The 16,251-nt window shown below is 40.8% G+C and overlaps 2 protein-coding genes across 3 annotated transcripts in view; one reads left to right on the forward strand and one right to left on the reverse strand.

Annotated features, from left to right (window-relative positions):
- QRSL1 (glutaminyl-tRNA amidotransferase subunit QRSL1) overlaps positions 1-12,289 on the reverse strand; it is a 34,370-nt gene extending 22,081 nt beyond the window's left edge. For both annotated transcript variants that reach the window (XM_088840674.1, XM_055433331.2), the window contains exons 1-4: positions 12,134-12,289; positions 3,798-3,957; positions 3,140-3,238; positions 620-716 (exon numbers count right to left, since the gene is read on the reverse strand). In XM_088840674.1, coding sequence (XP_088696800.1) covers positions 620-716; positions 3,140-3,238; positions 3,798-3,957; positions 12,134-12,157 — 380 coding nt within the window. In that variant the 5' untranslated portion in view covers positions 12,158-12,289. The remainder of the gene's footprint in view (positions 1-619; positions 717-3,139; positions 3,239-3,797; positions 3,958-12,133) is intronic.
- A 47-nt stretch (positions 12,290-12,336) lies between these two features.
- Positions 12,337-16,251, forward strand: part of RTN4IP1 (reticulon 4 interacting protein 1) — a 54,015-nt gene continuing 50,100 nt past the window's right edge. Inside the window, exon 1 of the mRNA XM_055433333.2 lies at positions 12,337-13,045. Coding sequence (XP_055289308.1) covers positions 12,772-13,045 — 274 coding nt within the window. The 5' untranslated portion in view covers positions 12,337-12,771. The remainder of the gene's footprint in view (positions 13,046-16,251) is intronic.

Below are 16,251 nucleotides of genomic sequence, written 5' to 3' on the forward strand. Positions count from 1 at the left end.
AGACATATGCAAAAAAATGAACTTTTGCTTTCTTCACATAATGTACAAAAAATTAACTGGATCACAGTTTTAAATTTAAGAACTAAAACTATAAAACTTCTAGGAGAAAATATTGGAAAAAAAAGTCTTGATGACCTTGAAAAAGGTAAAGTGGAAAAAACACAAAAAACATGAGTCATTAAAGGAAGGAAACAATAAACTGGACTTCATCAAAACTAAAAACTTTTGCTATTTGAAAGGCATATTCAGAGGATGAAAAGACAAGCCAGAGACTCAGAGAACATATTTGCAAATCACCTATCTGATGATGGACTTGAGTCCAGACTATATGGGAAAAAACTCTTACAACTCATTGAGAAGATTTGAATAGATACTTTACCAAAGCTATATGGATAGCAAAATAAACACATGATGATCAACACTGTTCGTCATCGGGGAAATGCAAATCAAAACCAAAGTGAGATATCTATCAGCACAACACACTCTCTCATGGAGGGACTGAGAAACTGGCAAGAGAGTCCTCACGAAATCACCACACTACTTTTAGGAACCTACATGTAATGAAATTGAAGACACAGATGAAAGAAATACAGGAAAAGAAAATTTTAATTTTACTTACCCCATAGCAAACTCATCTAAGTTTGTTTTTCCCATTAGTAGAGCTCCCTGATCCAACAACTTCTGAACAACTGTGGCGTTATAAGGTGGCACATAACCTGAAAAAAATTCAGTTTTCTTTTAAAACAAACAAAACAAAACTGAGGTAAAGCTGATTTAAATGTTATATTAGGTGTAAAACATAGTGATTCAAATATTTTACAGGTTATATTCCATTTAAAGTTATTATAAAATGTTGTCTATATTCCCTGTGCTATACAATATACTCTTGTTTATTTTATACACAGTCCTTTATACCTCTTAATCCCCTCCCCTTCCTTGGCCCTGTCCTCCTAAAAATTCAGTAATTTTTATCATATGAAAGAAAACAGTGAACACCTATGTAAGAAACAATTTTAAACTCCAATTAAGCAATTCATATTGACAAATGCTACTTATTCCTAACTTAAGTTGTACTTTCTTCTGAAAGTTAATTTTTTTCTGCTGCTGTTATATTTTCTAAAGAAAGTCTCTATATTCACCATCTTTATAATCTAAAAATATTGACTTTAACAGTACTACAAAATATTGAATGATAGAGAGGTACCCAACTCATTTGAAATCAATCACAAATCATTATTCTGCTCATTGCATTGATTTTTTCTTCTCAGATGTATTATATTACACAGCAATTTTTATCTATTTTTATCTGTTTCCAGCAGGAATAGATCTTTATTGTCAATTAAAACTTCCTCAATCTAGTGTGTATTCGCAATTAACAACAGTCTACTTTATCAGAGGAACTTAGGGCATACACCTCAGAATATTAGTTTTAGTGTGAAGTTCTCTATCCTTTTTCCACTTCTTTTTCCTCCTAGGATCCAACCATACATTGATAAACATGATTCCTTTTTGACCTACTAAACATTCAAAATTAAAACTAAGCATCATTATACTAAGTATAGTGATACAAGGTGGAGAAGCCAGGAGATAAAACATCATCAGACAGTATATGTTATTAATAATAAATCCTTATACCATCTGCAAAAGAAAGAGGGGCAATAGGGTTCCCTTCTCTCCACACCCTCTCCAGCATTTATTGCATGTAGACTTTTGGATAGCAGCCATTCTGACTGGTGTGAAATGGTATCTCATTGTGGTTTTGATTTGCATTTCTCTGATTATGAGGGATGTTGAGCATTTTCTCATGTGTTTGTTAATCATCTTTATGTCTTCTTTGGAGAAATGTCTGTTTAGTTCTTTGGCCCATTTTTTGATTGGGTCATTTATTTTTCTGGAATGAGCTGCAGGAGCTGCTTGTATATTTTGGAGATTAATCCTTTATCAGTTGCTTCATTTGCTATTATTTTCTCCCGTTCTGAAGGCTGTCTTTTCACCTTGCTTATAGTTTCCTTTGCTGTGCAGAAGCTTTTGATTTTAATTAACCCTCTTACACTGTTGGTGGGAATGAAAACTAGTACAGCCACTATGGAGAACAGTGTGGAGATTCCTTAAAAAACTGGATATAGAACTGCCATATGATCCAACAATCGCACTCCTGGGCATACACACCGAGGAAACCAGAATTGAAAGAGACACATGTACTCCAATGTTCATTGCAGCACTGTTTATAATAGCCAGGACATGGAAGCAACCTAGATGTCCATCTGCAGACGAATGGGTAAGAAAGCTTTGGTACATATACACAATGGAGTATTATTCAGCCATTAAAAAGAATGCATTTGAACCAGTTCTAATGAGGTGGATGAAACTAGAGCCTGTTATACAGAGTGAAGTAAGCCAGAAAGAAAAACACCAATACAATATACTAACGCATATATATGGAATTTAGAAAGATGGAAATGATAACCCTGTATACGAGACAGCAAAAGAGACACAGATGTATAGAACAGTCTTTGGGACTCTGTGGGAGAGGGTGAGGGTGGGATGGTTTGGGAGAATGGCATTGAAACATGTATATTATCATATGTGAAATGAATTGCCAGTTCAGGGTCGATGCATGTTACAGGATGCTCGGGGCTGGTATGCGGGGATGACCCAGAGGGAGGATAAAGGGAGGAGGGAGGTGGGAGGGGGGTTCGGGAGGGGGAGCTCATGTACACCCGGGGCGGATTCATGTCAATGTATGACAAAACCAACCAATATAATATTGTAAAATAATTAGCCTCCAATAAAAATAAAAATTAAATAAAAAAAAAAAAGAAAGAGGGGTAATGACAGCCACTTTATACTTATTACTACACTATCAACAAGTGGAAGTTAGAGGAGTTAGAGTTCACTTAGTGTGTTTGCAGTGATGTTATCTTCCTAAATAGGATTCCTCTGTTAACCAGGCCTACCTCTGAAGAATAACTTTGTGCTCTGAAAGAGCAAATAGTAAGAAGGTAATATTCTACCCTAAGTTATTTCATTTACAGATATAACTACTCTAAGATATCTTGGTGCATTAGTATCTTATCTTTAATTTAAACTGAAAAACACTTATTTTTATAAAATAATGCTCTGGCTAGTTAAACTTTACCTTTCAGCATGTTTGACGCACAGGTTGTCTCAATGCCGGATGTACTAAAGTTATCTTTCACTGCAATAGGAATTCCATCTAAATCCCCCAGTGAGTGACCTGTATTAGGAAACCAAAAGAACAGAAAAGATATCTAGTTCAAAATACAGAGACATTAATCGTAGTTATTAAGACAGCTATTAGCTTTTGCTAAAGATATTCTTCAGAAATCAAATTTGTGTTAGAAATTATTATGAGTTGGACATTAGAAAGCATCATATACCTATTAGTCTCATTTTTGTTATACTTCACACCAGTTCTTCTTTAAAAAAATTTTTTTATTTATTTGGCCATACCACGAGATTTGTGGGGTCTTAGCTGGAGAATCCCAGGGACGGGGGAGCCTGGTGGGCTTCCGTCTATGGGGTCACACAGAGTCGGACACAACTGAAGTGACTTAGCAGCAGCAGCAGTTCCCTAACCAGGGACTGAACATGAGCCCCTAGCAGTGGAAGTGTGGAGTCCTAAGCACTGAATCTCAGGGAATTCCCCAGGTCTTTAAATAAGGGAAGTTTTTTCTCTTATGTTTAAAGCTCTACCTGTCAAATGGAGACTGCTGTATCCAATTAAACGCTTTCTCTCGGGATGTAACAATTAAGTACAAGTCAAAGTAATTTACCTTTCTTATATCTTTTCTCTGATTCTTCAGCTTGCTTTAAGGCCACTTCTTCTGATACAGTAATATAAGCATTTAGAAACTTAGTCTTCTTGATAAGGGAGAGACATCTCTGACAGAGCTCAGTTGGCGTAACTCGGCCCTGTTTCAGTGCCACAGAAACCTAGAATATATACAATTCCAAAACACTTTTGCTGAGTCTGCAGAAGTTTCACATGTTATACAGAGACAGGCAGGTAGTTCATATAAAAATGTGAAGTGAGGTTTAGATTCAAAACCAAGACCAGATACTACTGCTGCTTTATATGCATTATTCCTTTATACAGCCCTTAAAACAACCAGCGATTATTAACCTCACTTTACAGGTAAGTTAACTGAAGCTCAGAGAGGTTAAGTGATTTGCTCAGTCACACAAATAGTAAAGGGTAACTTCTTAACATCTGCTCCTTCACGATTTCTCTCTGCACCAGTGGAAGCTTAGCCTGTCCTGTATGTTGACTGTATTTTCACGTGTCCTAATTTAGGGGGAAATCTGCAAGTGTTCTGCTCTAAACTGTTGAATAAATCATCAGAGAGGTGGTATTCTTAGGCCTGAGGGTGCTGAGCTAGAAAAGCAGTGTGAACAGGCCGCTAAGAGGGCCCCTGATGCTGATGCACAGGAGGAGGAAAGGGCTACCATAGGGATACTGGGAGGGTGGGGGGTTGGCGAGGGGCAGCTGGGCTCAACTCAAAGGAGATAAATGAATGGAACAAAAGAGGTATTACTGCTGAATGGTTTGTATGACTCTTGAGAAGAGTGGAGCTGAAGAGAAAGTAAAGACAGCAGTGTATTCTGATACTGTAAATATGGAGTTCAGTTCAGTTCAGTCGCTCAGTCGTGTCCGACTCTTTGCGACCCCATGAATCATAGCACTCCAGGCCTCCCTGTCCATCACCAACTCCCAGAGTTCACTCAAACTCATGTCCATCGAGTCGGTGATGCCATCCAGTCATCTCATTCTCTGTCGTCCCCGTCTCCTCCTGCCCCTAATCCCTCCCGGCATCAGAGTCTTTTCCAGTGAGTCAACTCGTCCCATGAGGTGGCCAAAGTATTAGAGTTTCAGCTTTAGCATCAGTCCTTCCAATGAACACCCAGGATCGATCTCCTTTAGAATGGACTGGTTGGATCTCCTTGCAGGGTTATGTAAATAGGCTGGGTGCATGTATCAGGACTTGCAGAAGCACAAAGCTGGACAGACACAGAGGTATATAAACAGGCCTACCACAGAGCAAAATTGTAAACATGAGGAAGATTATGTCTGCTACTGTCTCCTCTTTTTTGCTGTCCCTCAAGTCTTTTCTCCCCCCAGATTTTCTTTTCCCTTATAGGTTACTACATAATATTGAGTATATTTCCCTGTGCTATAAAGTAGGTCCTTGTGTGTTATCTGTTTTATGTGTAGTAGTGTGTATCTGTTAATCCCAGACTCCTAATTTATCCCCTCCTCTGTCCTTTTGGTAACCATAAGTTTGATATCTATGTCTGTGGGTCTATTTCTATTCTGTACATAAGTTCACTTGTATCATTATTTTTTAAGATTCCATGTATAAGCGATATCATATATTTGTCTCAGGCTTACTTCACTTAGTATGATAATCTCCAGGTCCATTCATATTGCTGCAAATGGCAATATTTCATTTTTAGTTTTTTATGGCTGAGTAATGGAAATCCAACCAGTCCATTCTAAAGGAGATCAATCCTGGGTGTTCATTGGAAGGACAGATGCTAAAGCTGAAACTCCAATACTTTGGCCACCTCATGCGAAGAGTTGACTCACTGGAAAAGAGTCTGATGCTGGGAAGGACTGGGGGCAGGAGGAGAAGGGGACGACAGAGAATGAGATGGCTGGAAGGCATCACCAACTTGATGGACATGAGTTTGAGTGAACTCTGGGATTTGGTGATGGACAGGGAGGCCTGGCGTGCTATGATTCATGGGGTCGCAAGGAGTCGGACATGACTGAGCGACTGAACTGAACTGAACTGAATGTCCCAGTGTGTAAATATAGCACATCTTCTTTATACTTTCATCTGTTGGACACTGAGGTTGTTTCCATGTTCTGGCTATTGTAAATAGTGGGGTGCATACATCTTTTCAAATTATGGTTTTCTCTGGATATATGCCCAGGAGTGGGACTGAAGGGTCATACAGTAGCTCTATTTTTGGTTTTTTAAGGAAGCTCTATTCCCTGGTGGCTCAGAGGTTAACGCGTCTGCCTCCAATGCGGGAGACCCGGGTTCGATCCCTGGGTCGGGAAGGTCCCTTGGAGAAGGAAATGGTAACCCACTCCAGTATTCCTACCTGGAGAATCCCATGGATGGAGAAGCCTGGTAGGCTACAGTCCACGGGGTCGCAAAGAGTCGGACATGACTGAGCAACTGAACAGAACAGAACAGATACTGTTCTGGAGTACTCATTTTAAATGGTGATCTTTCTTAGGACCATATTTAGGAAATCTAGATTTGAGAAAATCAATAAGGGTATTGGAGAAGGGAAATGAAAACAAAGACGCTAATTAGCTAGAATAGACTAGGCACAAGGATTATGACAAATAATAAGATCCCCTGGAGCAAAACTAAAAGTGTTATATCTAAATATAAGATGAAATCAAGTGGAAAAGTTTTCATTAAGAAAATAAATTTTCTCTCCCTAGCATTTCTTTTCTCTGATGGAAACTAGACTTCTCCTTAAGGCCACTGCTTCTCCTGCAGTTTTCCCACAGGATGGCTGTTTTAGTTCTCACTTACCATGTACCAGAGTCCAGTGGGGAGAGGAGACGGTGTGGGCAGGTGTTACCCTTGTCCTCAATGCCTTTTTCTTGCCTCTCTTCTCAAAACCCCCAGCTCATCTGAAGCACAGGTCTTGGAGATTATATTACTCTAACAGTCTCCCTGGTACTCCTTTTCATTTATGAAAGATTTTAGCCGCTGGTTCACCGTAGCTATTTTTGTTGACTTCAAACTTCAAGTCAGGTACACTGACACCGGGCCTCTCAGTTCTTGAACTCCCTTGACACAAACTCTTCACTACACTCCAGTTACCCACTCACATGCTCACAGCCTAGACTGTGTCATTACCGGCATCTGTATATTCTCCCAAACCTCAGTTCTAATCATCCCACATCTCCTGTCTCCTGAGCTCATTTACTCTACCATCCAGCAAGAAAACTGGGACCTCAGTCCTCCAACCTCAAAGCAATGGATTCTGCCCACCAGTGAGGTGGAAAGAGGATCCCAAAGCATCCAAAGAATCTGCAGCTCTGGTTGACACCTTACGGTCCAGGCTTGTGAGACTGAGCAGAGAACCCAGCCACGCCAGCCCTGACCCACAAAACTCTGAGATAATAAGACTGGGGGTGTTTTAAGACTGTGTTATTTTAAGACAAATTTGTTATGCAACAATAGAAAAGTAATACGCCTTCTTATAAAAAGGAGGAAATCTGCAGGAACTACTCTTCTTAGAGAACAAGGGAAAAGAAAACTATAAACACATATAACATAGTAAGTTTGTCCCTGTAACGAAATCAGTGCTAATAACAGCTCTGAGTTCCAGGTGTTATCCTATACATTTTATATTTCATTTAACTTTTATATCCACACTAACAGGCTGATATTATTATTTCCAATCTACAGATAAATTACCAAAGTTCCTGCTTAAAATCACATAGCTAGAAAGCAACAGAGCTGGGATTAAACCAAGGTCTGATCTTGTTTCTGAAGCCCATGCTTCGGACCACTATACTCCACTACTTCTCTGTGCAAAGTGTAATAGCATTTACTCCTCTATAACTGATAGAGAACATTTTATTAACTTCACAGGTATTAATAACATCAGAGATTCACTGAGGAAAAGGACTGTCTTTCAAAAGAAAAACTGTCTTGATAAATGCTGAAGGTATAGAAGAGCCCTTGGAAGCTGAGTGTCTGGTTGACTGGTACTCTCTTTAACACATCCATTTAACATTCTTGCTTTTGTCTCCACTGTTCCAAGAAACAGCACCTCAAGATCACCAGTCAGCTGCACGTTCCTAAATCCAGCAGTCACACTCAGTCTGGATCAGCATTCAACATCACCCCCTCCTGGAGGCACTTCTTTTCCACTTGTATTTCAGGACACCAAGCCCTTCTGGTTTCCTCCTGTCTTACTGGCCATTCCTTCAAGTCTCCTTTGCTAGCTGTGCTTCCTACTGCTGACCTCGAAATGTTGGAAAGTTTTATGCCTTCTACAGTTACACTCAGCTTCCCAGGTGATCTCATCTGACCGAATAACTTCAACTATCTCCTCCACTCTGACCAACTCATCTTCATACCTAGCTTCTCTCTTGATCTCCACATTCGTATATCCATCTGCTTAACCAACCTCTTCGCTTGGATATCTTTAGAGGCATCTCAAAATTATCCTGTCTTGATAATTTTCTCCTCACAACATGCTCCCCGTAGAGTCTTTCCCATCTTGATGCTGTGCTGTGCTCAGTTGTGTCTGACTCTTTGTGACCCCATGAACTATAGCCTGCTAGGCACCTCTGTCCATGGAATTCTCCAGGCAAGAATACTAGAGTGGGTTGCCATTTCCTTCTCCAGGGGATTTTCCTGACCCAGGGTTGAACCCGCATCTCTTGTGTCTCCTGCACTGGCAGGCGGATTCTTTACGACTGTGCCACCTGCCCAGGCCCCAAATCTAAGCATCCTCCTTGACTCATCTCTTTCCATCAAACCTATATCCAACCTGTCAGAAAGCCCAAACATAAGAAACGAAACCCCTATCTTGTATTACTTCTGCTCCCACCACCCTATCCATGCTGCATCAGCTCTTGGCAAGTCAACGGCCTTCTAACTGGCCTCCCTGCTTCTCCATTTACCTTCCTCCAGACCACAATCCTGAGCAGCCTGGAGCTTTTTAAATTTTAAATCAGATCATGTCCAAAGACTCACAACCTTCCGGAGGATTTGCATTACATTTAGAATAAAACCCACATTCCTTCTCATGGCTGAAAGGTGATCTGGTTCCTGCTTCTCTCTAACCTCATCTCCCAGTTCTCTCCTCTCTCTAGTTCTCTTGGGTGAGAAGAGAGCTTCCTTGAACACGTCAAGTTTTTGCCCCTGCTTCAGAGACTTTCCACTTACTCTTCCTCCTGCCTCAAAGACCCTTCTCCCATTTTTCCCAGGGTTCACCCTTCTTATCTTTCAGGTCTCTATTATCTATCACCCACTCAGAGAAACTTCCCTGATCACTCTAAAAGATCCATATCCCCCAGCTAATTCTCACACTATACTCTGATGCTGCAAAGACTGAGGGCAGGAGGAAGAGGGGCGACAGAGGATGAGACGGCTGGCATCACTGACACAATGGACATGAGTCTGAGCAAACTCTGGGAGACGGTGAAGGACAGGGAAGCCTGGCGTGCTGCTGTCCATGAGATGGCAGAGTCGGACAGGACTAAGTGACCGAACAACAAAACAGCCTGCTTAACCTTTCTTCATGGCACCTACACGACTTGAAATTGTATTATTAAACTTACTTAATGCCTCCTTCCCCACACAAACGTAGGTTTCATAAGGGCCAGAATTTCTGCCTTCATGTTGATCCTCAGTGTCTAGAACACAGAGGTGCTCAATAAATGTGAACTGAATGAATGAACTGAGTTGTTTAAAATTTGGAATCTATTTTCCCATAGTAATTAAATGTTCTTAGGCTAGACCCCCAAGAAACCTATTGGATATAAAATTAATTTTCTTTAATATAACAATAATCATTTAATATAACTATAGGGCCAGTAATATTAGTGTGGTGTTTGGTTCCTAGAAACACTGGGATCAGGCCACTAAAACAGAAAGATTGAAAGTAAGACTCTTCCCTTTCCTGAACGTACCTGGGTAAAATTTACAAGTAGCAGTTTTAGCTCCCATGTGGCATTTTACCTCCTTTTAGTGCTTCTCTATAGCTCAAATGGTAAAGAATCTGCCTCCAATAACAGGAGACCAGGATTCGATCCCCGGGTTGGGAAAATCCCCTGGAGAAGGGAATGGAAATCCACTCCAGTATTCTTGCCTGGAGAATCGCATGGACAGAGGAGCCTGGTGGGCTGTGGTGGGCTGCAGTCCACGGGGACGCAAGTAGTTGGCCACAACTGAGTGACTCACACACACAACAGTGCCTCTTCCCAGGGCTCCGCTACTGCCCCAAGCCTCCACTCAGGTCCCTCAAGTTGTCTCAAAACCATAGCCAGTCCTTCCCCAAATCCCCTCCCCTACAAATTTTCTCTTCCTTCAACTGATAATTTCAGCCAGAGTGTGATGGAGAGAAATCTGATTGATTATAATTACAATGGATAAATCATTCAACTGTCCCAGGCATCTTTACATATGGAGTGTGTAAAGATCCATCTTTAAAATGGGATATGTACTAAATTAATCTCTAATTCATAGAATTTAGGGCACTGGTTGGAGAAGGCAATGGCAAGCCACTCCAGTACTCTTGCCTAGAAAATCCCATGGATGGAGGAGCCTGGTGGGCTGCAGTCCATGGGGTCACTCAGTCGAACACGACTGAGCGACCTCACTTTCACACATTGGAGAAGGAAATGGCAACCCACTCCAGTGTTCTTGCCTGGAGAATCCCAGGGACGGGACAGCCTGGTGGGCTGCCATCTATGGGGTCGCACAGAGTCGGACACGACTGAAGTGACTTAGCAGCAGGGCACTGGTACAATGATGTGGAAATGACAGAGCAAACAGAAGATATATTAGGGTCTGGGAAAATAACCAAATAATGTTTTGCACAATAGGTATCAGTAAATATTTGTTAAAGGAGTGATTAAGTGAAAGTAATCATGTCAAGGCAACTTTCTGGCTATCCTTGGATCAGATCCAAATATATTTTCCCCCTTGAGGTAAAAATTGTTCTCACAATGGCTCACTGGTGAGCCAACATTAGTGAGGAAGGGTGGCACAAAAAAGGTAGTGCTGGGGGAAAGGGCAGAAAAAAAAAAAAAACCATTTTTTAGGTTGTATTTCCATTTACATTAAGTTTGTAGTTAAAAAAATATTTAAAAATTTTTTTCAAGAACAAATTAGATTGTTCACTGACAGTATAAGCAGATGCAATTTAGTATGGTAAAACAAAAATGTACTGAGGGAATAGCTGTTTATTATTTAAAGCCGATGGATTTAAAGTTCTCATAATTTATAGTTTTCTAAAAGGCTGCCAGTTGGAAAAAGACTTCCCAAGTGAAGATACAAATGGAAGATGGAAGGTGGGGTAGGCCCTCAATTGCTAAATCTATCAGCAGAATCACCTGGGAGCTAAGGTTAACCCATATCCTCTGGGCCTTACCACAGTGACCTGCATGAGGGGGACACAGCTGTAGTTTTTAAGGAGGGCCCAAGGTGATTCTGATAGCAGTGAGCCTGCTATCAGACAGCTCTGCAGTTTGGGAGGTCTGTGCCAGAAAGCAAGGAGATCTGAATTAAAGCCCTAAGAGCAGGCATAAAATGAGAGAACAAACTCCAGACATAATTTCAAAAAAGAATGAACAGAGTTTAGTGACCTATTGGACATGACATATGAACAAAAATCTAAGGGCAACTGGAATAACATTTGTATCCTGAACAAGAAAATATCAGAAATCAGGTTTTTGTTTTTTATGATGTAGGTTGTGATGCAAGAGGTGGTTCTATTACAGTGATTAAGTCAACTTTGGTTAAATTGAGTCTGGGGTGCTTGTGGGACATTTGGAAGAGATGTCCAGAAGACATTCACAAATATAGCCAGAGTTTTAAAATGAGGTGGAGGAAATGGAGACACATGTAAGAAAATCTTTGTTATCCTGGAGGTTGTTGAAGCTTGGAGAATGAATATATGCGGAGTGGGGGTGGAGAGCTAAGAATCACTAGTTTGGCTTTTGCAAGGGACAGAGGTGCGGAGTCCTTAGTGAGGACTGCATCAGATGAGCGTAGTGGGCAAGGACTAGCTAAAGCCCCTTATATGGCAGAGTCTACCTCGAGGCCATCAAGGGCTGGAGGCAGCCTGAGCAAACGAATAATCGAGAGAAGAGAAGCCACTGTGCCTTCCACCCCACAACGCCGCGGTGCGGAAGCCTTCCCCGCTGAGAATATAACTCCGGAAGGATACAAGGAGCACAGTCTAAGGACTCGGAGGTCCGAATCCCCCCAAGTTCTAAGGAAGAAGGCAGCGAGGCTGACCAGGACGCGGTTAGGAAGGGGGGACCCCTCGTCCACAAGAACAAGGCCTCCCCGCATCTTCCCGACCTCTTGGACCCTCAGCAGACAATTCGACTCACTTCTCGGAGGGTCCGGCCCAACATGGTCCTCGTGCCCCGTCTGCCACCACAGGGACCAGGTGACGAGGAGGGAAGCGGAAAGGTCAGTGGCCGCGGCTGGCATTACGTGGGCGCAGCCATCTTTGGCCATCACAGACCCCGTCAGCACCGAGCTCTCGGATTGGTGGAATTGCGGCCCCAGGCAATTGATCTTTGCACACGATTGGCTGGCGCTGCTGAGCAAGTCCCGAAGGGAAGGAGAAAGGGTGGCAAGGAGACTCCGGGCTAGGGTCGCGGCGGAAGCCTGGAAGTGTGTGATTTCTGTGGCGTCTGGATCGCGAGAGGAGTCGGCTTCTGCAGAGGGCTTCCGGGACAGGGCAGGAGTTTAGGGGTTTTGTTTTTAAGGGGAGCGGGTGTAAGGGAGGAGGAGAATGAATGGCATACTGATTGGAATGTTAATTGGAGTATTTAGATGTGAAGAGTAAAGTAAATCCGTACTCTTCTTTCTTTGATTGCTCCATTCGCCTGTCTTCATTTTAAAATTCTCAGCTTTGAAACCGGCCAGAGTGTTTGGCATAATTTGACGGAATTCAGGTGTGAGAGTTTGATCCCGTTTAAGTGCCTTTTAATTAGGGCACGTAATTCAACCACTCTTTACAATGGGATTTCTGAAGACCTGTGTGTTTAGAAGACATGCATGCACTGCGGTTTGCTTCTGGAGAAGCCAAGTTGTACAAAAACCTTCAGTTCGAAAAATTAGTACTACCTCTCCAAGAAGCACTGTCATGCCTGCTTGGGTGATAGATAAATATGGGAGTAATGAAGTGCTTCGATTTACCCAGAACATGATGATACCAATGATACACTATCCAAATGAAGTTATTATCAAAGTTCATGCTTCAAGTATAAATCCTATAGATGTTAATATGAGAAGTAAGTTTCAAAAGACATTGCTCATTACCTTTTCTTTTTTTTAACTTGAGACAACCTCATCAGGGATCAGTTTTAAAAGATTTGTTGTTATTGACTACTTTTTTGGGGGTTAACACAAAGAAATGGTTTAGGGTTTTGACAGTATCTCAGTAGGTATTTCAAAAATTTTGAACTGGCAATGTCCATGGTATGCTTTCATCTTTTACAAAATATAAGTTGGAAATGCTTCCAATGCTACCTTAAAAATGTAAATTGGGACTTGAGAATTGTATCCACAGCTAACTTTCTGGTACACTTTGCTAGGAACTTTATGATATTCTGAGGTCCATCACAGGTTTTAAAGGTATGATTATGTTTTCACATCAATTCAGAATTTGCATTTTCATAGTAATTTGTGTTTGCCCTTCCACTACTCCCAGCTTTTTCTAACGGTCCAGTGGACAAAGCAGCAGAACAGTATGCCAAGATATGGACACAGTACTTTTCCTCATTTTGTTGTTGCGTTCTGCCCTTGGAAGTTAAAATACGCTTTTCTGTTGTGCTCCATCTTCAATGGAAATAATGTTATCTTAATTTCTGCTAGGGGTTGTTGACAAAGCTTGGAGTGCACTATATTCTTTATACAGTTATTATGGTGCTGAAAAGATTGATTACTGTTTGTGAATTACTTTAACTTTGGAAAATAATGACAAAAAATGGGCAATTGAAATGTGGCTAGTCTGAATTGGAATGTACAGTTAGTGTAAAATATACACTAGATTTCAAGACTCAGTAAAAAATGAGTGTAAGATGTTTTATTAATTTTATATTCATTATATATTGATCTGATAATATTTTGGATATATTAAGTAAATATTATTAGCATTAATTTCACTTTCTTTTCACTTTTTAGTGTCTGCTTGAAAATTTTAAATTAGATATGTGGCTTGCATTACATCCCTGTTGGACAGTGCTGATCTAGACATATGAGGAACAGCTATTACACATTTCTTTGTGGGGAAAGAGATACAAGTTTAAATGATTTTATGGTGATTGCCCCATGAAATACACACTTGTATTCCTTTTGTTTGCTTAGAATAGTTGTTACTGTTAGGTGTTTCACCTTATTCTGTTTCCATGGGGCATGAAGATAATTTAGTTTTTATCAGAATTACCTTTTTTAAAAAAAAATTTTGTTGTTTATTTTTGGTTGTGCTTGGTCTTCCTTGCTGCATGGACTACTCTCTGGCAGCAGTGCTCGGGCTTCTTATTGCAGTGGCTTCTTGTTGTAGTGGATGGACTCTAGGGCACTTGGGTTTTGGTAGTTTTGTCACGTGGGCTCAGTTGTTGCAGCTCCCAGGCTCTAGAGCACAGGCTCAGTGGTGTGGCACGTGGACTTTACTCTGTGGTATGTGGGATCTGGAGAAGGGAATGGCAACCCACTCCAGTACTCTTGCCTGGAAAATCCCATGGACAGAGATGCCTGGTAGACTAGAGTCCATGGGATCGCAAAGAGTCAGACACAACTGAGCGATCAACCACAACCACATGTGGGATCTTCGCAGGGATTGGACCCATGTCTCCTGCATTGGCAGATGAATTTTTTACTATTGAGCCAACAGGGAGACTCCTGTTGGAATTATCTTTAAGTGGTAGATTTATACCTAGTGAGCAGTATGTATTTGCCATCTCCTTGATTATAAGCTCTTCGAAGGTAGATCCCATGCCCTGTCAACTGTAGCCTTTTTTGGTGTTTCACATATGTAGTTGTCATTCAGTCATTCATGTCATTTTATATTTTCATTCTAATTTGATTACAAAGTAAAATATACATTTTTTTAATCCTTGAGCAATTTTTAAAAGCATTTTGTCTTTGTTTAGATCTGTTAACACATTATTGACCAGGGATTTTTGTAGAAATCAGTGCCTGTGACCAGCAATTTTATTAAACATCTCTGGTCAATAATGTTCGAGTGACAAAAGACGTGTTAATACATCTCCAGTCGGTAAGTTGTTAACTTTTCGTTTCTTTGAATGCACATGCACAGTCTGTGTATTTGTATTACATTGTACGTTTTAATTTCAGTAGAATGGCTGAATCTGGACTTTCTTGGCTGCTATTTAATAACACATTTTACTTTTATATAGTATTCTTGAGACATCATAGTTTTTTAATGACTTGACTGGGTAATATTGTTTGTAGTTATCCCCTGTATTTTCTGCCCATGGATTCTTTTTTGAGAATGTATGATTATTGTTGCAGAAGATACCTGAAATGGTAGCTTGGAGAAATGAAATTATAAACTATAGGGAGCATTATTTCCCTTGACAAGAAAGCAAGGACATGTCTGTTTTGAAAGATGAGAGCCACCTATTTTTCTGGAGATGGCTACTGTTGTTGGATATAAAATCATAAATCATATAAATGGGTAATGAAAAATGAATAATCTTAACATAGAAAAAAAAATGCCACCAATAGCATCATACCAACAAAGTTTGGTTTCATTAGATGAGATCAAAGCTTTTGAAACTGATGGAAGATTTAGGATTTTCCAGGTCGTTCGATCTCTGAACCAAACTGATCACCTCTAACAATGGCACAGAACTGCTAAGGTTCCCCATTCACTGTCTCCAAGCAGATTCTCAGTTCCTAACTACCAGCTATTTCTGGATTTGGGACTAGTTTAGCTGGTACCAGTGAGCCAGGACTGCTCAGTCGATATCCAAGTAACCAAGAAAACAGCCTTGTTTTGCAGGCTGTGACACTCAGAAAGGGATTGGAGGTGGGTTTTTTTTGTTTTTGTTTTTTTGGCAGCTTGAAAATTTGACTTGACTAAATTCCCACTTTTGTTAATCAAATCACAAGGGAATTTCAGTGAATAATTGTTTTATTGTGTTTGAGAGGTGGAAAAGGAATGTAAGACAGGAAGACTAAAATGTGATTTTTGTGAGTATTACGTAGGAAATTATTTTCCCCCTGGTAGAATGCAGTCCTAACTAGCCAGCTGGCATGTATCTAATATCGGCACGGTGGCCATCAGCTTAGATTTTCTGGGACTTTCCCAGCTTTAAAAGGCTTTCTTCCATGTGTCTTGATTTTTTATTAGAAAAACAATTTCTGCACTCCCCTGTCAGCCTCTCTCCCTGCATTCTCTACCGCTTGCTGTATGGATTAAATGTCATTGTTCCCATCTAAGGCCAGCCCACCACCAAGGTTCTAGACCCCA

Source organism: Moschus berezovskii, chromosome 10 (genome assembly GCF_049115385.1).
Source record: "Moschus berezovskii isolate FMDL1 chromosome 10, NW_MosBer_1.0, whole genome shotgun sequence".
In the NCBI taxonomy this organism is placed as follows: Eukaryota; Metazoa; Chordata; class Mammalia; order Artiodactyla; family Moschidae; genus Moschus; species Moschus berezovskii.